The sequence below is a fragment of the Phacochoerus africanus genome, chromosome 9, assembly GCF_016906955.1.
Source record: "Phacochoerus africanus isolate WHEZ1 chromosome 9, ROS_Pafr_v1, whole genome shotgun sequence".
Lineage (NCBI taxonomy): Eukaryota > Metazoa > Chordata > Mammalia > Artiodactyla > Suidae > Phacochoerus > Phacochoerus africanus.
The window spans coordinates 47,696,934-47,722,963 of NC_062552.1; the positions used below are offsets into that span (position 1 = coordinate 47,696,934).

The following is a 26,030-nucleotide window of genomic DNA, read 5'->3' on the forward strand; positions in this document are numbered from 1 at the left end:
TTTTCTGTCATAAACCAGTTTGAGTTGGACTTTCTGTCACTTGCAACCAAATTCTAATTGAACAATGTCTTGGATTATATCACCACATTCTACAGACACAAAGTTTAAGTAACTTAGCTAAGATTTTAGCTAGTTGGTGCCAGCATATGAACTGAGGTCTTGCCCACCATAAATCCCCGTGAACTCACGCTTCCATTCTCTTATTTATTTATTTATTTATTCAGCTTTTTAGGGCCACATGTGCAGCCAATGGAAGTTCCCAGGGTAGGGGTCGAATCAGAGCCTATGCCACAGCCACAGCAACGGCAGGATCCAAGCCTCATCTTTGACCTACACCACTGCTCACAGCAATGCCGGATTCTTAAAACCCACTGAGCGAAGCCAGGGAGCGAACCCACAACTTCATGGATCCTAGTCGGGTTCATCATCACTGAGCCACAGGGGGAACTCCCATCCTTATTTTATTTTTATTTAATTTATTTTATTATTATTTTTTTGTCTTTTGTCTTTTTGTTGTTGTTGTTGTTGCTATTTCTTGGGCCGCTTCCGCGGCATATGGAGGGTCCCAGGCTAGGGGTCGAATCGGAGCTGTAGCCACCGGCCTACGCCAGAGCCACAGCAACGCGGGATCCGAGCCGCGTCTGCAACCTACACCACAGCTCAGGGCAACGCCGGATCGTTAACCCACTGAGCAAGGGCAGGGACCGAACCTGCAACCTCATGGTTCCTAGTCGGATTCGTTAACCACTGCGCCACGACGGGAACTCCCTTATTTTATTTTTAAATTAAGCTATTGGGCACAGTTCAAATAAATTTTTTTACTCTAGTGACTTCATAAGCTCTGGAAATGCCAGCCCTAAGCAAAATTGCCATCTCCAGGCAATACTTATCTTGGTTCAGCTATTTCCTTATTTCGTGATGTCTTCCTCTCCCCTCCTAGCCACGGTAAGCAGAACATGACAGGTATCATGGACACTTTTATGTGAATTTACTAAGCAGAATCTTTACCTTTTATGTATGTATGTATATATGTATGTATGTATGTATTGTCCTTTTGTCTTTTTAGGGCCACACCCTTGACATATGGAGGTTCCCAGGCTAGGGGTCTAATCAGAGCTGTAGCTGCCGGCCTACGCTAGAGCCACAGCAATGCCAGATCTGAGCCATGTCTGTGACCTATACCACAGCTCACGGCAACACCAGATCCTTAACCCACTGAGCAAGGCCAGGGATCAAACCCCAACCTCATGGTTCCTAGTTGGATTCGCTAACCACCAAGTCACAATGGGAACTCCCCAAATCTTTACCTTTTAAAAGAGAATAGCTTAAAAAAAATAAAATAAAAACCTGAAGGAATAAATTTCTAATGCAGGAATCCCCTATAGTGTAATATGAGGTTTGAGGACATATTTGGAGTTGCCAAACCATCTTAAAATTCTCTGAACTGGGTCCCACAGTCATTTTAATGAGATTATAAATAAAAACCTACTGAAGAATCCTGAAGAATCCAGAGCACACATTGAAAGTAGTGGTTCTCAAACTTCATAGTGCATTAGAATCACTGGGGAGCTTGTTAAAACTCACTGCCAGTCCCAACCCTGGAGTCAGCTTCAGTGGGCCTGAAGAGAATGTGAATTTCTAGAGTTCTGAAGTGCTGCTGATGTTGCAGGTCTGGGTGGGACCCCACTTTGAGGATCGCGTTTAGATTTTAGAATACAACTCTGACAGCACCTGGCCGGCTGACATCAAACTTCCACATGGCACTGCCTGCTGCCCTAGTCCTAGACATTAGGCTGCCTGTTCCTCCCCAGCAGGGATGCAGACCAGAGTTTGTGGCGCAGCCTAGATGGTGGCAGAGCAGCCCCTGCTGTCCCACAGGTGGGCCTAGTTGTGACTCAGATACAGGACCACAGCCTGGAGTCCGGGAGGGCTAGGATCTGCTGATGCTTGTGTGGCTGGAAGACCTTTTAAAAATATGAATTCTGGGTGAGTTCCTGCTGTGGCTCAACAGTTAATGAACCCGACTAGCATCCCTGGCCTTACTCAGTGGGTTAAGGATCCAGCATTGCTGTGAGGTGTGGTGTAGGTAGCAGATGGGGCTTGGATCCTGAGTTGCTGTGGCTGTGGTGTAGGCCGGCAGCTACAGCTCCAACTGGACCCCTCACCTAGGAACCTCCATATGCTGTAGGTGTGGCCCTAAAAAGCCTTTCCTTAAAAAGCAACTTCACTAAAGTGGTTGAGGAATAAAAATGATGGTTGTGAGGGCACCATCCTGATGCCAGGCAAGACCAGAACTTGATGAAATTGAGCAGGAGCTGAGTCAGAAAGACTAGAGGGAGGGAAGGGACCTCAGCCCGATTGTTTTATTAAAAAGAACGTGGGGATGTTTCTTTTCATCTCTTCTCATTTTTCTGCAACAAATATGCTTCACTTTGTGCCGTTTTCACAGGGCAGGGACTCACAATACTTGTGGTGAAGACGTAGTTATGGTTCTAATCTGCCATACTGTGCATTCAGGAGGAGAGGGGAAATAAAGGAAGAAAAATCCCTGACATAGATAGTTACCCTCTCCTCCCATGTGCCAGATCCAGATATAGATGAAAGACACAAACATTCCCAGGGAGCAACCGGAAAGACATGGCAGCAGGGAGCTCCCCCTAAGGGGGCCGGGGGACTTTAGAGGACAGAAGTCCCCCACAGGAGCCCTCCTCGAGTCACATGGGACTAACTGGCAGCAAATACAGAGGACCGGGTTGGGGATTGCAGTAGGGGGACAGGGAGTAGATTCTTTTTTTTTTTTGTCTTTTGTCTTTTCTAAGACTGCTCCCAGGGCATATGGAGGCTCCCAGGCTAGAGGTCAGATCGGACCTATAGCTGCTGGCCTATGACACAGCCACAGCAACGCAGGACCGGAGCTGCGTCTGCAACCTACACCACAGTTCATGGCAACGCCAGATCCTCAACCCACTGAGCAAGGAGCTCATGGTTCCTAGTCAGATTCGTTAACCACTGTGCCACGATAGGAACTCCCAGGGAGTAGATTCTGTGGCCAGACCAGTCCTATGTCGATAAAAATTCTCGCATAGTCAAGTATGTTCCAGGTTGCAGCAAATAATACAAAATGGAGATAAAACCAAAACCACTGCATCCAAAGTGCATGGATGGTTCTCTGGTGCCCCCTGGAACTGGATTTGACTTAGGGAGGGAGGGTTTTAACTTCTCCATTTGGTGCCAAGCCTGCCATAAGAGAGAACTCCTGATATGGATGCAATTCATCCCTGTGATAAACCAGGACAGAAAAAGCCATTCAAAAAGCCAAAGCAGCTAGATAGAACAAAAAGGGAGCAGAGAAAAGCAGACTCAGAGAGAAATGGCATTCGATCACTCAGAGCAGATAACTGATTTGTTCTTATGGAATCAGAGTGAAAAAAGATTCTTTAGAAGGGGGCTGAGCCTCCGATTCATTTGAAAGAGTGTGCACCCTAGTTGGCTGGGTGCCATTCTCCACCGATGTGGCCTCCATGTAAAGAGAACTGCATCTTGCTTCTCAGAAGCTTGGGTTTCCTCTCTGTCAGGGATCCTGTTTAGCTCATGATGGGAATTTTGTCTTCAGCAGCATCAGTTTTCAAAATTTCTCACAGGACACGAATTTAAAAGGCAAGCAGACTCTCTCTGGGCTGTTTTATCTAACGAATCATCCGTTCCTTCCTGACTCTCCTGGGAATCCCATCCACGCACAGAGGTCCCATTGACTCGTGTGGTCCCTGTCAAAGCCAACTTCAAAAACAGAAAAGATGAGCCCTGGTCAATTTCATGTTGGACTTGCTGGCTAAGTTCTGTTGCCGGCAAGGGTCACAGCAGCCTAGGATTAAAGAGGCAGCAATAAAAGAGCTGGCTATTCAAGTACTTGGGGGTGTTTCTGGCACTCGGATTGTAAAAGAATCCAATAATTTATATGCATACGGATGAATGGGCAACAGAGCTCCACAGAATTTCTTTTAAACCTACGGCTCAGCCTGTCTGGGTGGTAACTAGGCTATAAACACTTGCAACTAAAGGAAGTACTTTGTCAGTTCTGTTTTATTTTCTTTTAATCTTAGAACAGGTAAGAGAGTTTAAGAAAAAGTTCACTGAGGAGTTCCCTGGTGGCTCAGCTAGTTAAGGATCCAGCATTGTAACTACTGTGGCACAAGTCTGATCCCTGGCCCTGGAATTTCTTCATGTTGCAGGCATGGCCAAAAAAAAAAAAAAAGTAATTTCATTGATATCTATGCAATCCAAACCCTTCCCAGAGATATAGCAACTTTGGTTTTTGAAATACTTATCTGATTTAAAGATTCAACAAGAAAAAAAAACTTGTTATAAACTTAGGCTAGATCTGTTCTGTATGCCTCACTTTCCCAAGAAAAGAAAAGAATTGATCATAGAATGGTTATCAGAAACTTGTTTCACTCAGTCAACATATGCTAAGTCCCTTCCATGTGTCAGGCCCTGTGCTAGGCCCAGGATGAACAAAATGAAATGAGATAGCTTCTGGTTCTATGTAAGATGGGGTGGGTAACCATGTGTCTCCAGCGAATGCATCTATAAAAGCTGGAGAGAATACACAAACAGGGATTTACCATGAAAAGTCAATGGTAGGAGGCAGACTGGAGAAAAGACCACAATTTGAAGTACCATTAGACTGGCGGTGAGTCTGACACTTTTCTTCCTGGTATCTCCTGGCCTGGACTCAAGGACCCCAGACCCAGAGATGAGCCTTGGCAAGGATGGAAAACAAAGGCTCTAGAAGAAGCCCTTTAAGTTCTGACAGGAGGAGTGGGAAAGGGGTCTCCCGACATTCAAGGAATGGGGGAAATAACCCCATTTTTCCTTTTCCTTTCTCTCTCACTCCACCCAGCCTGAGCTGGCCCACAGGTACCTAAAAACTCTGAGGAAGAGGATTCTTCCTTTCTGACAGAACTCACCCAAGAAAATACAAATGTTTGTTGCTTTTTCTCTGTCCTCTTGCCATTTGCTCCTTGTAACAAAGGATTTGATTCTCTTTTTTTGCTATTTGATCCCTCATAGCTCTCAAGCCTCAATACTCCTTCCTCCCTTTCTGCCCCACATCTGGGTAAAACTGATAGAAAGCTCAGATACTCCTTTGTAACTGGCAGGCAGTTCAAACCATGGAGCTCCAGGCCGCATGCAGGAACTCCTACTCCAGCCTGACCCCTGCATCACAAGCACCAAGCCAGCCTCCTTCCCTGGCCCTTCCCTTCCCTTCTCTCAAGCCATTTTCAGACCAGCTTGGGAGCCCTCCCTGCACTGTCCAGAATACAAATAATAAACCTTTTCATTCCCTCTTGTTGCATGTATGGAATCACTGATCTTAAAATCCACACACGCCCCCCCAAAATTGGGGGTGGGAATCTATCTCAGTGACCCCCACTGCCCCAGACACAGGTATAGTTATGGGAAATACACAGCAGATGAGGGTCCAAAAAGGGCAATTCAGGGAACCAGGAAGTACCAGGGAGATCTCAGAAGACCTCAGAGAAGAGGCAGCTGGGAGTGCTGCTCAAGTTGTTTAAGAATCTGGGCTTATTTCTAAGCTGACCATGCAGAGTGGATCAGAAACAAATGAACCACAGGAGAGATCAGGGCCCACAATCAGACTGGCCACTAGGTGGCGTACACATCAGCTGGATCTGCAAAGGCTTTGAAGATAGAACCCACCTACAGAAAGCTGGTCTGCCTAAAACCAACTAGGTTGATCGCCTGCTAAAGCAGAAATGCCGTCATTTTATAGAATTCAAACAAGACTCAGAGTCTTATAATTTCGAAATATCCAGAGTACAATCAAAAATTAGCATACCAAGAGTTCCTGTTGTGGAGCAGCAGAAATGAATCTGACTAGTATTCATGAGGATGTGGGTTCAGTCCCCGGCCTTACTCAGTGGGGTGGGGATCCGGCGTTGCCGTGAGCTGTGGTGTGTGGTGTAGGTCGCAGATGTGGCTCGGATCCCAGGCTGCTACGGCTGTTGCATAGGCCAGCCGCTGTAGCTCCAATTTGACCCCTAGCCTGGGAACTTCCATATGCCACAGGTGCAGCCCTAAAAAACAAAAACAAACAAACAAAAAACAAGCAAACAAAAAACCCAAAATTAGCATACCAAGAATCAAGAAAGTCTCAACTCTAGTAAGTATATACAATTTTACAATTTATATATACAAGTTTATAATTGTTAAAATTCATAAACTGCTTACAAAAGGTCAGATTTGCTGTATTAATGTTTGAATGTCTGAATGATGTCTTTTGCTTACAAGAAGTCCACAATCTAGTGAAGGAAACAGAGTCATAAACGGATAGTGACATAACCTTCAGCACCTGTGATGTTAGAGGCGGACAGGATGCAGAGGCACAGAAGGATATCTAACCCATCTGGAGAGCAGGGCATCAGGGGATTAAGACCAGCTTCCTGGAAGCACAGATGCTGAGTCTGAAGGAATAAGTAGGCAAAGAGGAGATAGGTGAAGAAGTAGAAGGAATTCACACCTAAGCAGGGGCAGCAGGAGCAGCAGGAGCAAAGATATAAAGTCAAGTGAGCATAGGGAGTTATAAACAGATGTTTCATAGAAGTTCTGGCTGCCAAGGGGGAAGGGGCAGAAAAGGATCTTGGAATGCCCAGGACTCAGCCGTAGAAGGCTTCACCACACACCATATTTAACCCTATAGGTCATCCTATCGAGAATCTAATCTTGGTTCTGGTCATAATAACACAGTGGTCATAATGAAATCTTGGCACCCCTCTAAGTCTTGGCTTCTTGTGGCACAAGCTACAGGTGTATAACTATCTGGGTGGTCCTCCCAGAAACTGGACTGGCTGTGGGATCCATTCTGCCTAATGGATGTGAGTGGAAGTGATGCATGAAATAATCAGGGATGGGACGTCTAAAGTAGGCGGCTGTATTTCCTGCACTCCCTTCCCCCTTCCTGTGGACCTTAGAGGCCATGAGTTGAAGGGACATGCAACCAGATGGATGGAACCTGAGTCACGGAGTCATTCCCATGGGGGAGGATGCGGTACCAGAAACATCCATGAAGGACTTTGCACAAGGAAGCAATAAACTTTGCTTGTGGTAAGTCACTGCGATTTCATAGTGCATCACCGTCTAGCATATCTAATACAGTTTCCCCAACGCTTTATCAAGAGCAAAATAGCCTCCCCTCAACGGCATTTCCAACTCCATTAATCCAACTTAGTCTAGACAAGGACCTCCTTCATTTATCTGGCTCCTTCCTGGTGCTCTTTCTTAATTTCTTAGGATCAGTCCTACCTGTGTTCTTCTTCCCAGGACAGTTCTGTACTTTACCTTGGACAAAGGTCATGATACCAGAGACACCAGGACTGGATAGGCTCTCAAAATACATCTCGTATACCTTAAAGTGCCTGGCTTGCCTCTCCAACACCCCTGCTACATGGTGGTCCAGAGTCTGCTTGAAAATATTCAGTAACTGGAAACTCACTGCTCTGACTATACAAAAGTTCTTCTTTCCCAAATATTCTAAACAAGGGAACAGACTGCCCATAATTTATAATCCCCGTGGACTGTGCTTAAGTCTCCCTATTTTATTTTTCAAATGAATGAGTAGTGATTCCATTCAAGTGAATGAGTTGCAATTCCATTGGGGACATATGAGCCTTTTCCTGACCTCCTCCCACATGACAACAGTTCCTTTTTTTCTTTATACAATGAACGATTTATTGGTGAGGTTGTATGCCCTGTGTGTGACAGTGCAGAAATGAGCACCAACTCCATGTGCCCAGGAGTAAATAGCTCTTTAACAGAAGCTTGTCTATAGTAAGCAACAGTAGTCTTGCAATTCACATCTTTGTAAGTTTTAAGTCCATCTCTATGTCCAGGGGGTTTCTCTAAAACCACAAACATCTTTTAAAAGTCAACACATCTAAACAACAAAACAGAGGGAAGATTTTCGATGGAAGTCTTTGAACATGAAAGCTTTCTGTAATGTGGGACTCTATCTTCTTTGATGCAATGTCTGTTTAGCGCATGATACTGGATGGTCCTTGAATAATGTCAAGCACAATCCATTTAAAAAAATGACAAACCGGACTGCATCAAAATTTAAAACTTTTGCTCTGTGGAAAGACTCTCCTGAAAAGCATGAAAAGACAAGTTACAAGAGGGAGAAAACATGTGCTAACCACAAATGTGACAAAGGTATCTAGCATCTAGAATATACAGAGGACTTTCAAAAACAGTAAAAAATAAATATTCAAACTAGAAAATGGGAAAAAGACATGAATAGACATTTCACCAAATGGTGGCAAATAAGCACAGGGAAAGGTGTTCAATATCATTAGCCACCAGAGACGTGCAGGTGAAAACCAAAGTGTGCTGGAGTTCCCTTCGTGGTTTAGCGGTTAATGAAGATGTGGGTTCAATCCCTGGCCTCGAAAAATGTGTTAAGGATCCCGTGTTGCCGTGAGCTGTGGTGTAGGTTGCAGACTCGGCTTGGATCCCGAGTTGCTGTGGCTTTGGCTGTGGCGTAGGCCAGCAGCTGCAGCTCCAATTGGACCCCTAGCCTGGGAACCTCCATATGCCGCAGGTGTGACCTGAAAAAGAAAACAAACAAACCAATGTGCTATCACTGCCCTAAAACATAAAAGAGTGATGACAACACCAAAGGATGGCAAGGATGCAGAGGAAGAGAATCACTCCTACACTGCTGTCAGGAATGTAAAAATAATACAGCCACTCTGGAAACAGCTCAGCATTTTCTTTAAGAACTATGTATGTACTAACCTTGGCCCAGCAAATCTACTCCTGGGCATTTACCCCAGAGAAATGATAATATGTGTCACATAAAAATATGCACATTAATGTGTATAGCAGTTTCATAATAGTCAAAACCTGAAAACAATCCAGATGGTTAAACAACTTGTGGTACATCCATATGAGGAAGCACCACTCAGCAATAAAAAGGAACCAAATACTGACACCTGCAACGGCCTGGCTAAATCCCCAGAGAATTATGCTGAGTGGAAAAAGCTAATCCTCAAAGGTTACACACTGTATGATTACCCCTATATCATATTCTTGAAATGACAAAACTATAGAAATGGAGACAAGATTAGTGGTTCCCAAGAGATTAACGAGGGGGTTGGAGTGGGCAGGGAGGGTGGTGAGGTTATAAAAGGCCAAAAAGAGGGAAAGATCCCAGTGGTGATGGAAATGTGGCAAACCTTGCTTGTAGAGATATCCATAAGATGGTTGTGATGTTGTATGAAGTTCTGGAAGACTGGGGGGCGGGGTGGCCCTGGGTAAAGAATTTAAGGAATCTATTATTTATTTATTTTTTGGAATCTATCATTTCTTAAAACCATGTGTAAATCTATAATCTTCTCAATATAAAAAGATTAATGATGGAGTTTCCTTGTGGTGCAGCAGGTTAAGAACCTGGCACTATCACTGCAACAGCTGGGGTTGCTGCTGTGGTATGGGTTTCATCCCTGGCCCAAGGACCTCTGTAGGTTGCGGGTTTGGCAAAAAAAGAAAAGAAAAAAAGGACGAACAAAACCACTCCCCATGCCTGAGCTGCAGCTCATACCTGGTAAATTACAATATCGGGAGATGGGAGCCAGAACTTAGCTTTTAAACATGCCTAGATGATTCCAATGGGCAGCAAATTTGGGGACCACTGAATTAAGCATCTCAGAAGCCTCCAAGGGGACAATTTAAGAAGAAGAATGGAAAAAAAGTTTTCCTAAAGTTCTGTCTGTAGAGACGTTTTTGCAAGAGGGCATGAACCAAAGGCATATCCTGTTACATTTTGGCCACAGCCCCAGTCAATTTGGGGGAGAAGCCCTGACCCCTTCTTATTCATCTGGCAGGCTCCTGGCCTAGAAGCTATCCTAACTGAAAACTCCAAGAGTTCCCATTGTGACTCAACGGAAATGTGACTAGTATTCATGAGGATGCAGGTTTGATTCCTGGCCACGCTCTGTGGGTTAAGGATCCAGTGTTGCTGTGAGCTGTGGTGCCGGTTAGGGCTGTGGCTGTGGTATAGGCCAGCAGCTACAGCTCCAATCCGACCCCTAGCCTAGGAACTTCCACATGCTGCGGGTTTGGACTTAAAAAAAAAAAAAGAAAGAAAAAAGAAAACTCCAGCCTAAAAGCGACCAATATTAACCACTTTGCTAACCAGAATCATTTATCAATTTTTAAAGAAAATTTATTTCAAAAATAATTCAATTTCTGGAGTTCCCGTCATGGCTCAGTGGTTAACGAATCCGACTAGGAGCCATGAGATTGCGGGTTCGATCCCTGGCCTTGCTCAGTGGGTTAAGGATCCGGCATTGCCGTGAGCTGTGGTGTAGGTCGCAGACGCGGCTCGGATCCCACGTTGCTGTGTCTCTAGTGTAGGCCAGCGGCTACAGCTCCGACTGGACCCCTAGCCTGGGAACCTCCATATGCCGTGGGAGCAGCCCTAGAAAAGGCAAAAAGACAAAAAAAAAATTCAATTTCTTCCTATCATCTTCATCACAATAATCTTGATTAAATCCAGTCTGAGAAGGTGAGTTACACAAATGCTGTCATGTGTTCCAGAACCTGCCCAAGGTATTACAGACAGGTGTGTGGTTCTGATTTTATTTATTTATTTTTATTTTATTTATTTTATTTTTTTTGTCCTTTTTTTTTTTTCTATTTCTTGGGCTGCTCCCGAGGCATATGGAGGTTCCCAGGCTAGTGGTTGAATCGGAGCTGTAGCCACTGGCCTACGCCAGAGCCACAGCAACGCAGGATCCGAGCCGCGTCTGCAACCTACACCACAGCTCACGGCAACGCCGGATCGTCAACCCACTGAGCAAGGGCAGGGACCGAACCCGCAACCTCATGGTTCCTAGTCGGATTCGTTAACCACTGCGCCACGACGGGAACTCCCTGATTTTAAATTAACACTCCACCCACACCTGGTTTGATTTATAGACACTTTAATAGTCACTGCCCTTCTTTCCAAGAAATTTGTTGGAAATTTAAATATGCTCTATCAATTTCCGCTTAGACTGAATTATAAGAAGAAAGGAGAAAGGGGCTGAATCTTTTCACTAAATTTGGACCCAATTTCACCTTTACAGTGAGACCCTCTGTGCTGTCATGTGGATTTTCAGGTAGTTCCTCCACTGCACTTTCCAAGCATTATCACGCCCTGTTTTTCGGCCTAAGCCTTCTCTTGGGATTTTTTCTTTTAAATTAAAAACACTTTAACATGGATTATCAGAGCAACATTAACATAATGAGAAAAAGGCAGCCTTATCAGACAAGATAATCTGCTTTTCCTCAAAGACACCATATTTATTGCATTAAGGGTTCTTTCCTCAAAGAGATCTGAAGAGGACTCATGGATTAACTCTGCGCATCAGGTCCTCTTTCTCACATCTGTCTGATTTTTACACGCCAATATCGAAAGTATAGTAGAGGCTCCATGGAGACCCATGGAAGAGGAAAGACTGAGCTATCTTTAACACTTGTTCTTATTTTTCATTCCAAGAAATTTCTTTTGGGTAAGATATAGTTGGATCAGTATGCTAATGAACGGATGGAAATCCATTTTACCATTTTTTTTTTTTTTTACGGGTAAGCAAAATGGAAGGCTCAAGAGTCATCTCATCCAAAATAGAAGTTCTCCGGGATTGAAGCCTGCACAGACGCAGAGCGTTAAACTCAATGTAGAGCATCAGTTAAGGACAACCAGTGGAAGCAAGCTGCACACAAAGATTACCTCTCAACCCCTGATGGAAAGTTTCCAAGGGGCAACATCTGGAGGCTGCACAGTCCAGAGAATTTAAATAGACTCAGGAGTTCCTGTCATAGTGCAGCGGAAACAAATCCGACTAGGAACTGTGAGGTTTCGGGTTCGATCCCTGGCCTCGATCCATGGGTTAAGGATCCGGCATTGCCATGCGCTGTGGTGTAGGTCGCAGATGCGGCTCAGAAACCGCGTTGCTGTAGCTGTGGTGTAGGCCAGCAGCTGTAGCTCCGATTAGACCCCTAGCTTGGGAACCTCCATATATCGTGAGTGCAATGACAAAAAAAAAAAAGAAGACTCAGAGGCAGAAAATCACACTCACTCTTTATGAACACAACTTGTTGCTGACCCAGTTTATCCTGCTTCTAATTCACAACTCTCTAGCCCCAACCAAGTGCCCTCCTACAAGGCATGGAGCCCTTTCTCCACCCAAGGGTGCAGGCCATTCCTGCTGCCCACATTGTGGTTCCTCTGACTCCTTGCCTGCTGGCTCCCCCTGAGACTTCAGCTTTCAAGATAATAACCCTTTCCAGCCCCTCGGTCCATAGGAACTCCCAGAATACTCTTCTTCTTCTTTTTTTTTTTTTTTAAGGGCCACACTTGAGGCATATGGAAGTTCCCAGGCTAGGGGTCAAATCAGAGCTGCAGCTGCCAGCCTATACCACAGCCACAGCAATATAGGATCTGAGCCACATCTTCGACCTACACCACAGCTCGGCAATGCCGGATCCTTAACCTACTGAGCGAGGCCAGGGATCAAACCTGCGTCCTCATGGATGTTAGTTTCGTTACCACTGAGCCACGACTGGAACTCCCCAGAGTCCTATTCTAACTCAGACTCCTACTCCATGTCAAGACATCTGTCAGGCTGCAGCCTTGTAGTTGTCCAGCCTTGAGACCAAAGAAAGAGCCCGGAGACAGTGACAGAGATGTCAATGGTTTACCGGACAGAAGGAATCTTACAAAAGGTCCTGGAGTGACACCCCACCGTGTACGGCAGATAGTACATGGCAACGGTCTTTGATACTTGTGGCAGAAGGAGGCTACCGTTTAGAGGGGGGAGTTGACACCAGGTGGGGTCAGTTATCAGGGACTAATTAAACCCTATAAGTAAGAAAATTGGATAATTATGTGTGTGAAACAGCGCCTAGTCGAGGAGACAGACATAAAGAGAGCAAGAGAACAGCCATCTTGAGCGGTCTGACCATACAACATCTAACAGATTTGTGAAATTAACAAATGCTTTCTTTGAAAAAATTAATAAGTGCTTCTTCAAGCTAAAAGAGTAGACAGCATGCCACTCCTTAAGACAATTTTCATGACTAACAAAAAAATTGACATTTTAAATTAAACACATACAGCCAAGTGATAATCAAACACAAAGAATATAGGGATTAGCTCAAGCCATTCAGGATCTGAGGCCACCTTCTAATGAGGACATGCAGGTACTCATTTAAGCAGGTGCCACACTGAGCAAACTGCGACCCAGACGTGACCTCTGCGTTTCATAGCTGTTCCCTCCTACGATCATTTCCACACATCTATTCTCTGTCCCAGTCACCCATCGAATAGGCACCTCTCTGGTCTTATGAATCTTACCAACCTCTTAAGTTAGATTTTATCTTTTTGTATTGTTTGGCTGTGCCCAAGGTATGCAGAAGCTCCCATACCAGGGACTGAACCTGGGCCACAGCAGTGAGAACACCAAACCTGTCACTACCAGGGAACTCCTTAAAGTAGACTATAAACTCTTGGAGAGCAAGGACCACTCTTTTAATAATAGTAGCAAATACTTCAGAGCATATCCTATGTGCCAGTCAATGTGTCATGTGCTTTCCTGTATTAATAAAATCTGTGGAGTTCCTGCTGTGGCGGCACAATGGTTTAATGATTTGGCTTGTCTTTGTGTGGTGGCACTGGCTCAAGCCCCGGCCAGGCAAAGTGGGTTAAGGATCTGGCCTTGCTGTGGCTGTGGCTTAGGTTGCAGATCCTGTCCGGATTAAATCCCCGGCCCGGGAACTTCCATATGCCATGGGGCCGGCAGGCAGAAAAAGGAGAAAAAAAACTGTGTGCAAAGCCTGCATGCACACTCTTCTTAAGCTTGGATCTGACACTTCTCAGCTGTTTGTATAACCTTTGGCAAGTTGCCTCAGTTTCCCTCTCTGTAAAATGGGGTGACACATTATCTACCTCAGGGGGTTATTGGGAAAATTAAATGCTAGAAAGTGGCTGGCCCACAGTACTCATTCAATGTCGGCCTCGCTTTTTGGTTTTTGGCTGTCTCCTGGAACCTGTGACACAGCAGTGAACATGCCTGATCCCCAACCCGCTGAGCCACTAGGGAACTCCAAAAGTTAGCTGTTATCATTATTGTTTATAGGAAAGTCCCAAATCCCAGGAAACCCCACAGTCCTGGTTTTGGCAAGGAAAAGTCCAGTGTTCTTGGCAAAAGTTTGCAATGAGTCTAGCTGGCAGGCCTGGGACAGGAAGTCAGTGGTACCCTATTTGCTCTCCACTGCCTGCCTCTTTCACAGCCCACCTCAAAATTCCCCCTTACGTCCTGCAATTGACCTCCCCCCCACACAATATTTCAGGAAACCGTATCTCTTAGTCAACAGGCTGCAATGGAGAAATCGTTACCTTTGTGGTACATTCTTTTGCGCAGACCACCGCCCTGTTCTAAGAGCAAACTATTTGCTGTTTTGACAATAAGTGACAAAGTTTAAAACGCCTCTCCTGCCAGAAGGAAACTACAGCGTCTGGCGCCCCCTGCTGCCTTTCGTAGGAAAGGCAAACAAAAACGAATACTTGTTTCTTAGACAACTTTCGCTTATCAATGTCGAACAAAATATCCTGGTATAAATATCCTAAAATTGAACTTAGATTTCCATCTTATCTTTTCTTGAATTCACCCCCCTTGAAATTCAGTTGCTTGCTTTGCCTCTGACGGGGAAAATGACTGAATTTTACTTTTCGCATTTACCTTTGCTTTCCTTGAATGTGACTGGAGCTGTTTGGACTTAGGGATTTGTACGGGTTTTGTTCTTGGCTTGTTTTCACTTCCGCGAAGCCTGAGACCGGAGAAGGCTGCCGCATCAGCTGGCGGACGACCCTCCGTGGCGCCCCTTAGCCTCCTCAGAGGCCAAATTTCCCCGGATTCAGCGCGAGGTGGGAGCCAATGGGACGCCAGAGCACGGCTGAGTGTCAGGCGGGCTCAGCCAATGAACATTCGCTTGGGGAGGGTGGCTCCGCCTTCTCCCCCGCCCCGCCCCGCCCCTGGGCCTTGTGAAAGGTCTGTCCTCTTCTCTCACAGATTTTTTTTTTTTTTTTTCCCGGTCCGCTGAAATCATAAAACAAAGGTTGTTGATATTTTGTCCAAATACAAACTAGACTTAGCTCATCTATCTGCATATTCATCGGATAGGGCAAATGTAAATGTTGGCAGATGCCACTGTCTGCTAATTTCTTACTAAAGAAAATGAAAAGATCTTACGTATTCGATGTCCTGCCCGTCTTATATGCAACAATGATAAAAAAAAAAAGGGTTGTGATTTGCTTAAATGTGATATTGAGACTTTTTTTTTTTCTTTCGAGGGCCACACTGGCAGCATATGGAAGTTCCCAGGCTAGGGGTGGAATCAGAGCTGCAGCTGCTGGCCTATGCCACAGCCAGGCCAGATCCCAGTGACGTCTGTGACCTACACCACAGCTCATCTCAATGCCAAATCCTTAACACACCGAGCGAGGCCAGGGATCCATCCAGCGTCCTCATGGATATTAGTTGGGTTCCTTACCGCTGAGCCACAGCAGGAACTCCTAAACAGGACTTTCTTAATTTCTTTACTGAAACTGTAACTTATTTGGACTCTAACTTATATTTCACCAGTTCAAATTATCTCTGTGCCTTAAAACCGTTTGCTCTGAGAAAATGTCTAACATATGACAGCATCCAGCGTGCTTCAGAGTGTTTACAAATGATGGATGCTGTAGACAAGGACAGCCTTCAGGATGAATCTATAGATACACAGGACCTGATTGACAACAGCTGGACTATCAAAACAAGCCTGTGGCTAAGAAGTGGGTGGAAATTTTTGGAGAAATGGAAGCACATTCCTACAAATCTAAAAATTGCTGTTGCTAGTCAGTAAAATGCTAAGTATTCCAGTAAGGTCTGTCAGTGGGTCAGGCTTTCAACCTTATCCTCCCTTTTGCAAAAGCCTAGAGGGGCTGAGAAGGAGAGCTGGGAGCACTCAGAGCCAAACTCCAGGGTATCACTTCCTCCATCCACATTCCAGCACCTGCCATCAACTCTTCCTTGACTTTTCCTGGAACCTGGTTAACTTCCTAGGCCTACCTTAGGCTTCTCCTAAGTTAGATACAGTCACATTGCTTCCCTGAAGCATTTTTAAGCAGAAGGAGTAGATTCAGCAAAGTTCACAATATTTACTGTATATTCTTAGGTTTCTTTTTAAAAGAAATTCTATTATTCCTAGCCCGAAGCACCCCTAGAGCAACTTGATGACTCCTAGATGACAGCCTGTTATGTAAGGGGAAGGGTTGGAGTTACTGGATTGTGGCCTAGAAGGCAAAACTGGGGTGAAATGAAAAGTTGTATTTAGGAGGCACGATGCCAGATCAATCTAAAGCTCATTCCTGGGTATAGATTATCCTGGAACTAGACATGATTTCAAGTGCCTTACACTTCTGGCATGGTGTACCTTTCCCTTCTGGTATTTAGGCCCAGCAAATCCCGGGTGTGAAGTATAAGACCGGTTTCCTGGTTTCCCCTCCGCATCTAGATGACCTCGTAGATGGGCGGTGTAAGGAAGTTTGCTCGGGTTTCGAAACTGGACAGCCTGGGTTCTAACACTCGCACCTCTCTTAGGAGCTGAGGCTGAGGACAACGAAATCCTTTCACCTTTCTGAACCTTAGCTCCCACCGCTGAAAATGAGGACAATCTACAGGAGAGTATGTAAAAGGCCTAGGCTGCTGGAGAAATCCCACAAATGCCCCTTGAATGATGAAGGAACTTCTTCATGGTTAAAAATCTTTCGCCTTCTGGAATCCTTGGTACACCCAGACCCACTCCTTGCGAATGCTTGTCAGTCCCGCCCCGTCTGACAGAAAGCAGCAGATCCTGGCACCAGGGCGGAAAGCCAGGCCGCAGGAGCGAGTGACCGAGGGTGGCCGCGGCCTAGGATGCTATTGCCAGAGAGAGGGCTGCAGATGGTACAAGCAGAACCATCCTACGCAGACCCGAGCTGCGGAATTGGGGGGAGGGAGCGCATGCGCGCAGGGGGGGGCGGGGCCGCCCGGAACCAGCGGCCCCGCCCAGTGCCGGAGGGTAGTGCCCAGAGTCTGAAGGCGCAGGCTTTTGAGGTCAGCTTCCTGACTGCAGTTACGAAGTTTTCCCACAGCTGGCTCCCGACTTTCCTCTTTTCAGCCGCGGGGAGAGCTTGGGGCTGCAGGTGAGCTGTACGTCTCGCAACTTATACCTTCCTGCCCGTAATTTAATGCAAAGGCGCAGAAATAGATAACAATGCGAAGAACCTTGGGAGGATTTTGCAGGGGGTGGGGTCAGCTCTCCAGGGTATCGCTTCTCCTCTGCCTGGGAATTCTCCGAATTTCTTCCTTCCACGGCCCTGAATCTCCCATTTGTCCTCCCTGGACACTTGTCCTCCCTGGAGTTCCTGGAGCTACGGAGAGGTGGGGAAGGGGGTGGAGATCTTGGACCATCACAGAAATGCTTGGCGAGGTTTTAAAACCTTTCCTGCACCAACCAGACTGCACTCGAAAATGTCTTTCGAGCCCCAAGGAATTAAAAGGTAGGTAATTATTGATCCTCAGCATGTGAAAATGCTTTTTATATAATGACTTGCGGGAAATCTCTTAGTGGGTTCGTCAAATTTTGCAGGGCTAGGGGCAAGGCAGGGCCGTGTCACTTGGTTTTGTACGTTGTGCAGTAAATTGTTTTGCCGCATTGCACCCACGATGCTTTCTGGCTCTTCCGAGTGCTGGGCAACCGATGACACTTAGAGCACGTGATGCATTGGACATTTTATCCCCACCCCTATCCCTCCCAGGCTAACGCAAGCCTCTGGTTTTACTGTGTGGTCCTAAGCAGGTTATACGGTCCTGCTACGGAAAAGGAGCGCCAGGGCGGATTGCTTTTTATGTGAATTTTCGCTGTGAGCACGGAAACTTCTTAACAAGGATTGAGAATAGATTATTTTGCCTTTGTAGAGCAACACTCAGTTCACTGAGGAGATAGAGGGCTTTTTTTCCTGGCAGTGGAGCTACACGGAGGGTGGCTCAGTTACAGAATGTCTTCAGGCCAAAGTTATTGCTTTGGTTCCCTAGCTCATTCACTCATTTATTCAGCATTTGCCTTGTGCACGCATTGGGCTTGGCGCTGTGGGAGAGGAAGATGAGTGAACCTGAGCTTAGTCCTCAAGAAGCTTGACTGGCCCAGGGCAGAGATGAGTTCAACAGAAGTAACTCTACACTAAGTAGAGGGATGGGGCCTCAAAAGAGGATCAGAGGAAGAACTGCGAAGCTCAGAGGAGGGTGAAGAACTGGCCTTTAACACCAGGTGATTGGATTAAGGAGAAAATTAGGTCCCTAAATTACTTCTGGGACTAGTAGCCGCTAGTAGTCACCTGTGGTCAGCACAGTTCTCCTAGGTCTTAGAGAATCCTGGGAAGATTTCAGTGGAACTTCTGAGAACTTCCCACCCCTGGATGTTTCAGCTGCTGCTGTGAGTTACATTGCCTTTCACGGTCACTCAGTTAACCTCATGCGTGCCAGGGCTGCGTTTGTCTTTTAATGGTTTACCATGAACTAAGCGTGGATGTCTCTGCCACCAAGGGAGATCTGTCTCACAGCAAAGCCAGGGCAAAGCACATGTTGAAAGGGGATCTTTGGTTCAGTCAATAAGCAAACGTCCATGTTATCCCTTTCCTATTCTTTGGTGTGAGGAGGAGGGGGCACAAAGATCTGTACAAATATGAAAGAATTAGCAGGCGGAGCTGCTGAAGTCAAGGAATTCGGGGGAAGAAGAGCAGATGCTCCAGACCACGTGGACGGTGCAGGCTGGAGCGGTTAAGGAGGTTGGGGGGCGGGGTGCGGCTGAGATGGGGCACAGGTGCAAAGGGAGCTGGGATTGGAGGTGAGGGAGGGGGGACCTTCCAGGCACGGAAGTGCACAGTGGAGATGGAAGGGTCACAGCCAGGGCAAAAGTCCTTCTGGGGAAGTAGAAAGGAGTAAACAGCTGAGGGCACAGCAGGTCTTCACCAGGAGAGGAGATGCCGCCTCAAATGGTGCTTGAGAGTGATGAGGACTGGGGTAGCGCTGGGTGGTGGGATGGGTGAAGATCTAGGTGCCCTCTTCTTAGTAGACTGGAGAGATTAATTTCTGTAATTCTGTGGAACACGTACCATTTTTATACACACATGCTCCCCCAAAGTCTTCTTGTGTAAAATGCATCCCTTCCCTCTTGCTATATAGAGTTAAACCTTGCCAATGGACCTGATTGGTTTTGGTTATGCAGCCCTGGTGACGTTCGGAAGCATTTTGGGCTACAAGCGGAGAGGTAAGCCCCAACCAGATTTTTCATCCAAGGGACCTGGTGGGAGGTCGATGTTTGTGTCAGGATCATCTAAGGGTCTATAGGTAGGACAGGAAGCTAATGAAGTCCTCAGGCAGTGGAGAACCAGCACATGGTAGGGATTTGTGGAAAGAGGGGCTTCTCTCTGGAGCTGGGTGGATGTTCCAGCCCTGGCATCTGAGTCTCCCTTCTTCTGTCAATATCAGTTGTAAAATTAATTGACTTCACCTCCTCAGGCTGCCCACTTCTTATCAAAGGTGGATTTTTTTTTAGTTGTTTTTATGTTTGTTACATGGTGTCAAAAAACTGATTTATGATGGTATTGTGTATTTCAGAAGACAGTTCATTAAACACTTAGATGTCATATCCTAAGTGGTCTCTTCCATTTTTTCCCAAAGACAGAAGAAAACCTAGTTGATAGATTTGAGGATTTTCATGGAGAAAAATGAAAGGTCAAGTTTTCTATTTTACTGCAAGGCAAAACACTTATAGTCATGATGTCTCAGATTTCTGTTTCTTATATTTTTGAGAAATACATCAAATGAAATTATATTTCAAAGAGCGTTATATTTGTGACATTGAGAGACTCAAGTTTCAGGTCTATACAGTTATCAGCGTCACTTCCTTTAGTGATTTTTTTGAGTGGTAGGGAAAGGGAGAGAGAGAAAGCTTGCACGCAAGTTTGTGTGCGTATGTATGTGTGTTGCTGCAATGATTCTTAACCCTCTTGCAATCTGAATTTCCTGTAGACACTTAAAAACAGAGACCCCCTGACCCTACCCCTAGGGATTCCATCCAATAGATCTAAATAGAGTGAGTACCCTGAAGTGAGGACTGTGTGATTGGTGACAGTGTCACTGGCTTATGCCCACTGGCCAGGGCCCAGGAAGTGCCATATCTGTCACAGTGCCCCAGGCAGCGCTGGGCAGGAGTGGGGGATGGGGCTGGGGCGGGGGATGGTGGCTGGCTGGCTGTATCAGTGACCAGGTTCTTCCGGACCACTCAGTGTGGTCAGGCTCCATCTCTGAGTCCTGACCAGTTGAGGCGGGAAGGCTTGTTAATTATTCAGGACGGAACCATCACTTGGTTTGCACAGGGTTTCTCTCTACCTCCGTGAGGTAAAAATATCATCTCATCTTAATTTTTATCATCACAACCTCAGAGTGAAGAGATGGAGGCAAGTAGAAAAAAAGAGAGAGGCATAAAGAAGTCAATTAATTGTCTGAGATCATGCAGTCACTTTAGAAACATTACTACAAGATGGGTTTTGTTGTGGTACCTAACCCCTGACCCTTGCAATGCTAGGTACTTTGGGTTCCTCTGCTCGCATTTGGGGTTCAGCATGAAACAGTCACTTCTTAGAAACTATCCATGAATAGCTGATACCTAGTTTGGCTCTATCTAGTTACAGTGCCCAAGAAGAAATGCATTTTTCTATGTCTGTATCATACTTGAAGTCCTTTCATTTGAGGACTGTCTCTCTGAGCCCATAATTTTTTTTCCCCCAGGTGGTGTTCCGTCTTTGATTGCTGGTCTTTTTGTTGGCTTTTTGGCTGGCTATGGAGCTTACCGTGTCTCCCTTGACAAGCGAGATGTAAAACTGTCCCTGTGTGAGTAAGACATTTTCCCCAGTTCTGGAGAATTGAAGCTTGGGGGTGGCTTTTTGATACCTAGCCTTGGTGTGTAGAAAATACTGGTCAGGAGTTCCTGCTGTGGTGCAACGGGATTGGCAGTGTCTCTGGAGTGCTGGGACACAAGTTCGATCCCCAGCTTGGCACACTGGGTTAAGGATCTGGTGTAAGGGTCCAGCATTGCCGCAGCTCTGGAGTAAGTCACAACTGTGGCTTGGATCTGATCCCTGGCCCCAGAACTCCATGTGCTGCAGGTGGCCAAAAACAAAAAGACATACTTGTCAGATGGCAGGTGGTCACTTGTGGAGAAAAAACACCATTCTTGTTTCCTTCTACACAGACCCAATCAAAAATAATGATGTTGCCGTACCACCTTACAACTCAGAAGGTTATGTCTATAACATTTGTTGCTAGAAAAATAAAATGAGAAAAATCCAGGAATTATGTCTGGATTTTCTGCTAATGCTTCTCAGTACAGATTAGCATAGTCTGTGTTGCTGTGAAAATACCTTTAAAGAGACAGCCTTGCATTATTTTATTTAATTCACAAACAGCTTTTCGATCCCACTTTGCCTTAAGATTTAACCTAGGAAAGCAAGGCTGACCCTTTTTTCGCTTCTTCCCTTTGTTGAGCTTAGTGGAAGAATGTGCACAGGGAGGATGGAAAGAAGCTGTGTGTATTTAAAGCCCAGGGTGCTTGGCTTTCTTCCTTTTAGAAAGAGAAATATAGGGAAAATTTGGGAAACTACACTGAGGAAATGGTCTCTGTTTAATTTGATGATAGTTCAAAGGGCCTTGGGCATGGAATAAAATACAAAAGAAGACATTGTATCAGTTCTTTATTTGAGGGGGAGAGAGAGATTAAGTGGGATTTTCCCCTTATTTTACTTTTGGGGGGCTGCACATGTGGCATATGGAATTTCCCAGGCTAGGAGTAGAATCGGAGCTATAGCTGCTGCCTACACCACAGCCACAGCAGCTCGGGATCCGAGCAGCATCTGCCACCTACACCACAGCTCACGGCAACGCCTGATCCTTAGCCCATGGAGCAAGCCCAGGAATTGAACCTACGTCCTCATGGATCCTAGTTGGGTTTGTTTCCGCTGAGCTACAATGGGAACTCCCTTTTTCCTTATTTTAAATAGGAGGTAGGGATATTTTTAGTAATGAAATTGTATCAAAAGATAAAAATAGGTCAGCAAGATTATATTGGGCTTTTTTATTTATATGCATTTAAATAGTTTATACATGTTTACTGTCAGTCATGTTGTTTTTTACATCAGCAAGTGATTTTTCCTTGGAAGTTGTTCTTCAATTATGACATCCATGTCCTAATCTCTTACATAAAACTGCCTCTCTCATCATATGGGTTCAGATCCTAGAGGCTGGTATGATGCTTCTGAATGTAATGTTATCATTAGACTTGTTAATTTAGTCTCTAGGCATAAAATTTCCAAAATGGAATGCTACAAAATAAAAACAGCCAGCCTTTTCTTAGTGTTATTTTATAAATAAAGTCTTAAAGATTTACTTTAGAAACTGATTCTTTTCCATATATTCAGTTCGCTAAATACTTATTTGGTGTGTCCTGTGGACCCAGGCTTACTGCCTAGTATTCTGAGGAAACTTGAATAAGACCCAGTACATAGAAATTTAAGTTTGAAAAAGCCTTTTTCTTTTGAAGAGATTTCAGGAGTTGATTTTAACATACTTGTTAACTCAGAAACTTTTCTGATAAGCTAGTTCATAAAGGGATTGAATAGAGCACTTTGTCGTTTCAAGAAAACAGCAATTCAATATCAATACATCATAGTCGTTATATTAAAAAGCTGAAACAATATGTTTTTTTTTTTCAGGAGCAAGCACTGATAACATGTTTGAAACTCTGGTTCACGCACTGTTTGGTTTTTAGTTACAGCTTTCTTCCTGGCCACCATAATGGGGGTGAGGTTTAAGCGATCCAAGAAAATAATGCCAGCTGGGCTGGTTGCAGGTTTGAGGTAAGAAAAACTTTTTTTTGGGTCTTTTTTGGGGGGGAAGGGCCACACCCGCAGCATATGGAAGTTCCCCAGCTAGGGGTTCAGTCAGAGCTACAGCTGTCAGCCTGCGCCACATCCACAGCAACGTGGGATCCCCAACCCACTGATGGAGGCCAGGGATTGAACCCACATCCTCTTGGATACTAGTTGGCTTCGTTACCCCTGAGCCACAACAGGAACTCCAAGAAAAACTATTTTGATCTATGCTTTCCTACGGCATCAGTGAAGTGCTGAATTTTTGGCAAAAGTCAGTTTTAAATTGAAAGGTCAAAGTAATTTTTATTACAATCAGCATGACTATAAAACCTTAAAATATTGTGCATTCAGGAGTTCTCATTGTGTAGCAGGTTAAGGATCTGGCATTGTCTGTGCAGTGGCTTGGGTTCAATCCCTGGCCCAGGAACTTCTGCATGCAGCAGGCATGGTAGGGGAAAAAAAAAAAAAAAAGACTCCAAAGGTGGAAAGTAGCTGAGCTTATCATCGTGGCATCCCTAAATCGCTCCTTGATTCATTTTTCAAGTTGCTTGCCTTTACTAGCTTTTGAAAGTTTAGTGTTTCTTTCCGGACCTTTCTCTTATGAAGACTCATCCCATATTCTCAGAACAGTGAATTCTGATCTTTCTCCTTCATTCAGTGGCTATTTTTAAGTGGCTAATTCAGTCATATCTGGGAAGTTCAAATGCAAGGATGGCGTGATCGCCCCTGCCCTAGGGAGTAGAAGCAGGACAGAACCCTGGGAGTGGGGGATCAGGACCACGCGGGTTAGGTGAGCCCGTGACCCTTCAGTCTCAGGCCTCTACCTCACCCTCCCCTTGCCTGTCTTCTGTTTTAATCCAGCCTCCTGATGATCCTGAGACTTGTCTTATTGCTGCTCTGAGAATCCAGAGGAACTGAAATCTAAATTCTTGTCATTCTACCATAACGGGCAAAGCCTCCTCTTTGTATTGAAAAGATAAATTTCGATAATGAAGGTTCAACATGGTCTTATTTTATGTTAGAAACTACAAAAGAAACACTGTCACCTCTAATATGGACACTAGTTTGTTTTTTTTTTTTTTTAAGCAAATGGTTTAACTGTTTTCTAACTGTCTGATATTGGTTTCATTAAAGATATTTAATAAATCGTGATATCATATATCTTTGATTTGCTGTGTCATGTTTTATAGATGTGACACTTTTTTTTTTTTTTGACAGTTCCAAATACCCATGTCTGAAGTAAATGTAAATTAAACTATAACTGATCAGATGATGGGACACCCTAAGTGGGCTTCACAAAATGCTAATGTAGCTGTTTGTCATTTGTGTTGTTTTTTTTTTTAGGGCTGCACCCATGGCATATGGAGGTTCCCAGGCTAGGGGTCAAATCAGAGCTGTAGCTGCTGGCCTATGGCACAGCAGTGCCAGATCCGAGCCACATCTATGACCTACACTGCAGCTCATGGCAACGCGGGATACTTAACCCACTGATCAGGGCCAGGGACCAAACCTGTATCCTCATGGATACTAGCTGGGTTCATTTCCACAAAGCCGCAGTGGAAACTCCCTATATGGCATTTGTATTATTTTTGAAAATTTTTTCCCATTTTAGTTGTATCACTGCCAATGTTTTTTTTTTCTTCAAAAAAACCTAATCCTCAGCACACTCTGTACTTAACAGAATGTATTCAGTATTCAAATAAAAGACATTCTTTTTAAACCTGATTCTTTCATTTTAGTGTCTTCTCTATAAAATTTCAGTGTTAAATTATTAATTGCTGGAGATTGGGAATGAGGGTTATTTAAGCCAGAACTTTTCCTTGGAAGCAGATATTCTCCCTCTTCCGCCATAACAGTAATAATTCTGAAACAAAAGCGATTTTGTTCTAAATCACCACTTCATTTTTAGGCATGCTTAGGACTCTTCATGTCCAGGGTATTTCCCTGAAGGCCTGAATCAGCCTAGTTCTCTCACTGACTGCTCTGTGCCCTTTGGAAGGTCATGTCCCCTCTCTGGGACTCAGTTTCTCATCCTTGAGGAGGAATTTGAACTAAGGGATCCTTAAAGCTCTAAAAATCTGTAATTTTGGTCCTGTTGGCTCTGTGCAATGGTGTCAGATTTCAGACCTTTATTTACATGGCCTGGTGGGTAGAGGCCCAGCCGATGACAGCAGGGTTTATAAGGTTGTTACCTTTGCTTATCTTTCCTGACCAGCCTTCAAGGAGGTTGTTAAACGTTCAGGGGTAATTCCATTAAGGGAAGAAGGAAAAGGGGAAAAAAAAAAAAAAAAAAAAGCTTACTAATTTAACCAGATAGGAAACCCAGACAGAATCCATTGATATACTTTAAAAATATCCTACTTAAAAAAAGAAAAAAAAAATCCCATCAATCCTACTGGTGCCAAAGAGGTGGTACCACAAGCAAGGCTGGGAAGGCGGAGGTTACTGCTGACAGTCAAAGATGATGGAGCGAGACCTCCAGGTTCAGATGGGCAACAGCTTGGACACAGACTATGATTATGATACTGGAGCAGAAACTAAATGTGAAATTGGCCATAGAAACGTATACTCTTATCTATAAAATACTCTTGTGATTGGAAGCGTAAGAAACTAGTTTGAAGATATGTTGGGTCGTGAACTTTTTTTCTTTTTTGTCTTTTTAGGGCCACACCTGCAGCATATGGAGGTTCCCAGGCTAGGGGTCGAATCAGAGCTACCTACAGCTGCCAGCCTACACCACAGTCACAGCAACACAGGATCTGAGCTGTGTCTGTGACCTACACCACAGCTCACAGCAACCCCGGATCCTTAACCCACTGAGCAAGGCCAGGGATCGAACCTGCATCCTCATGGGTGCTAGTCAGATTTGTTTCTGCTGAGCCATGACAGGAACTCTGAAAATTACCTGTCTCTTAATGTTCTTGAGGCAAATGTAGTTAAATAAACACAATACTTGCTG

The 26,030-nt window shown here is 44.9% G+C and overlaps 1 protein-coding gene and 1 long non-coding RNA gene across 5 annotated transcripts in view; one reads left to right on the plus strand and one right to left on the minus strand.

Annotated features, from left to right (window-relative positions):
* LOC125136388 (uncharacterized) overlaps positions 1-14,959 on the minus strand; it is an 81,832-nt gene extending 66,873 nt beyond the window's left edge. For both annotated transcript variants that reach the window (XR_007137170.1, XR_007137171.1), the window contains exon 1: positions 14,802-14,959. This is a non-coding gene — a long non-coding RNA (uncharacterized LOC125136388). The remainder of the gene's footprint in view (positions 1-14,801) is intronic.
* Positions 14,960-17,144: 2,185 nt separating this feature from the next.
* On the plus strand, positions 17,145-24,796 carry TMEM14A (transmembrane protein 14A). 3 transcript variants are annotated; one of them, XM_047796671.1, is made up of 5 exons: positions 17,145-17,287; positions 19,326-19,410; positions 20,934-21,035; positions 22,969-23,056; positions 23,933-24,232. In XM_047796671.1, exons 2-5 carry the CDS (start codon positions 19,341-19,343, stop codon positions 23,970-23,972), a joined length of 300 nt encoding a protein of 99 aa, XP_047652627.1. In that variant the 5' UTR covers positions 17,145-17,287; positions 19,326-19,340; the 3' UTR covers positions 23,973-24,232. The 3 variants fall into 3 exon arrangements, with proteins under 3 accessions (XP_047652627.1, XP_047652628.1, XP_047652629.1); XM_047796672.1 differs by having other exon boundaries at positions 17,152-17,644; positions 23,933-24,796; XM_047796673.1 differs by having other exon boundaries at positions 17,152-17,294.
* Positions 24,797-26,030: the final 1,234 nt, after the last annotated feature.

Coding starts and splice junctions, on each gene's coding strand:
- TMEM14A (XM_047796671.1), top strand. CDS start 19,341: ATGGACCTGATTGGTTTTGGTTATGCAGCCCTGGTGACGTTCGGAAGC. Junction 19,411..20,933: donor TTTGGGCTACAAGCGGAGAG/GTAAGCCCCAAC, acceptor TTTTTCCCCCAG/GTGGTGTTCCGTCTTTGATT. Junction 21,036..22,968: donor AGATGTAAAACTGTCCCTGT/GTGAGTAAGACA, acceptor TTTGGTTTTTAG/TTACAGCTTTCTTCCTGGCC.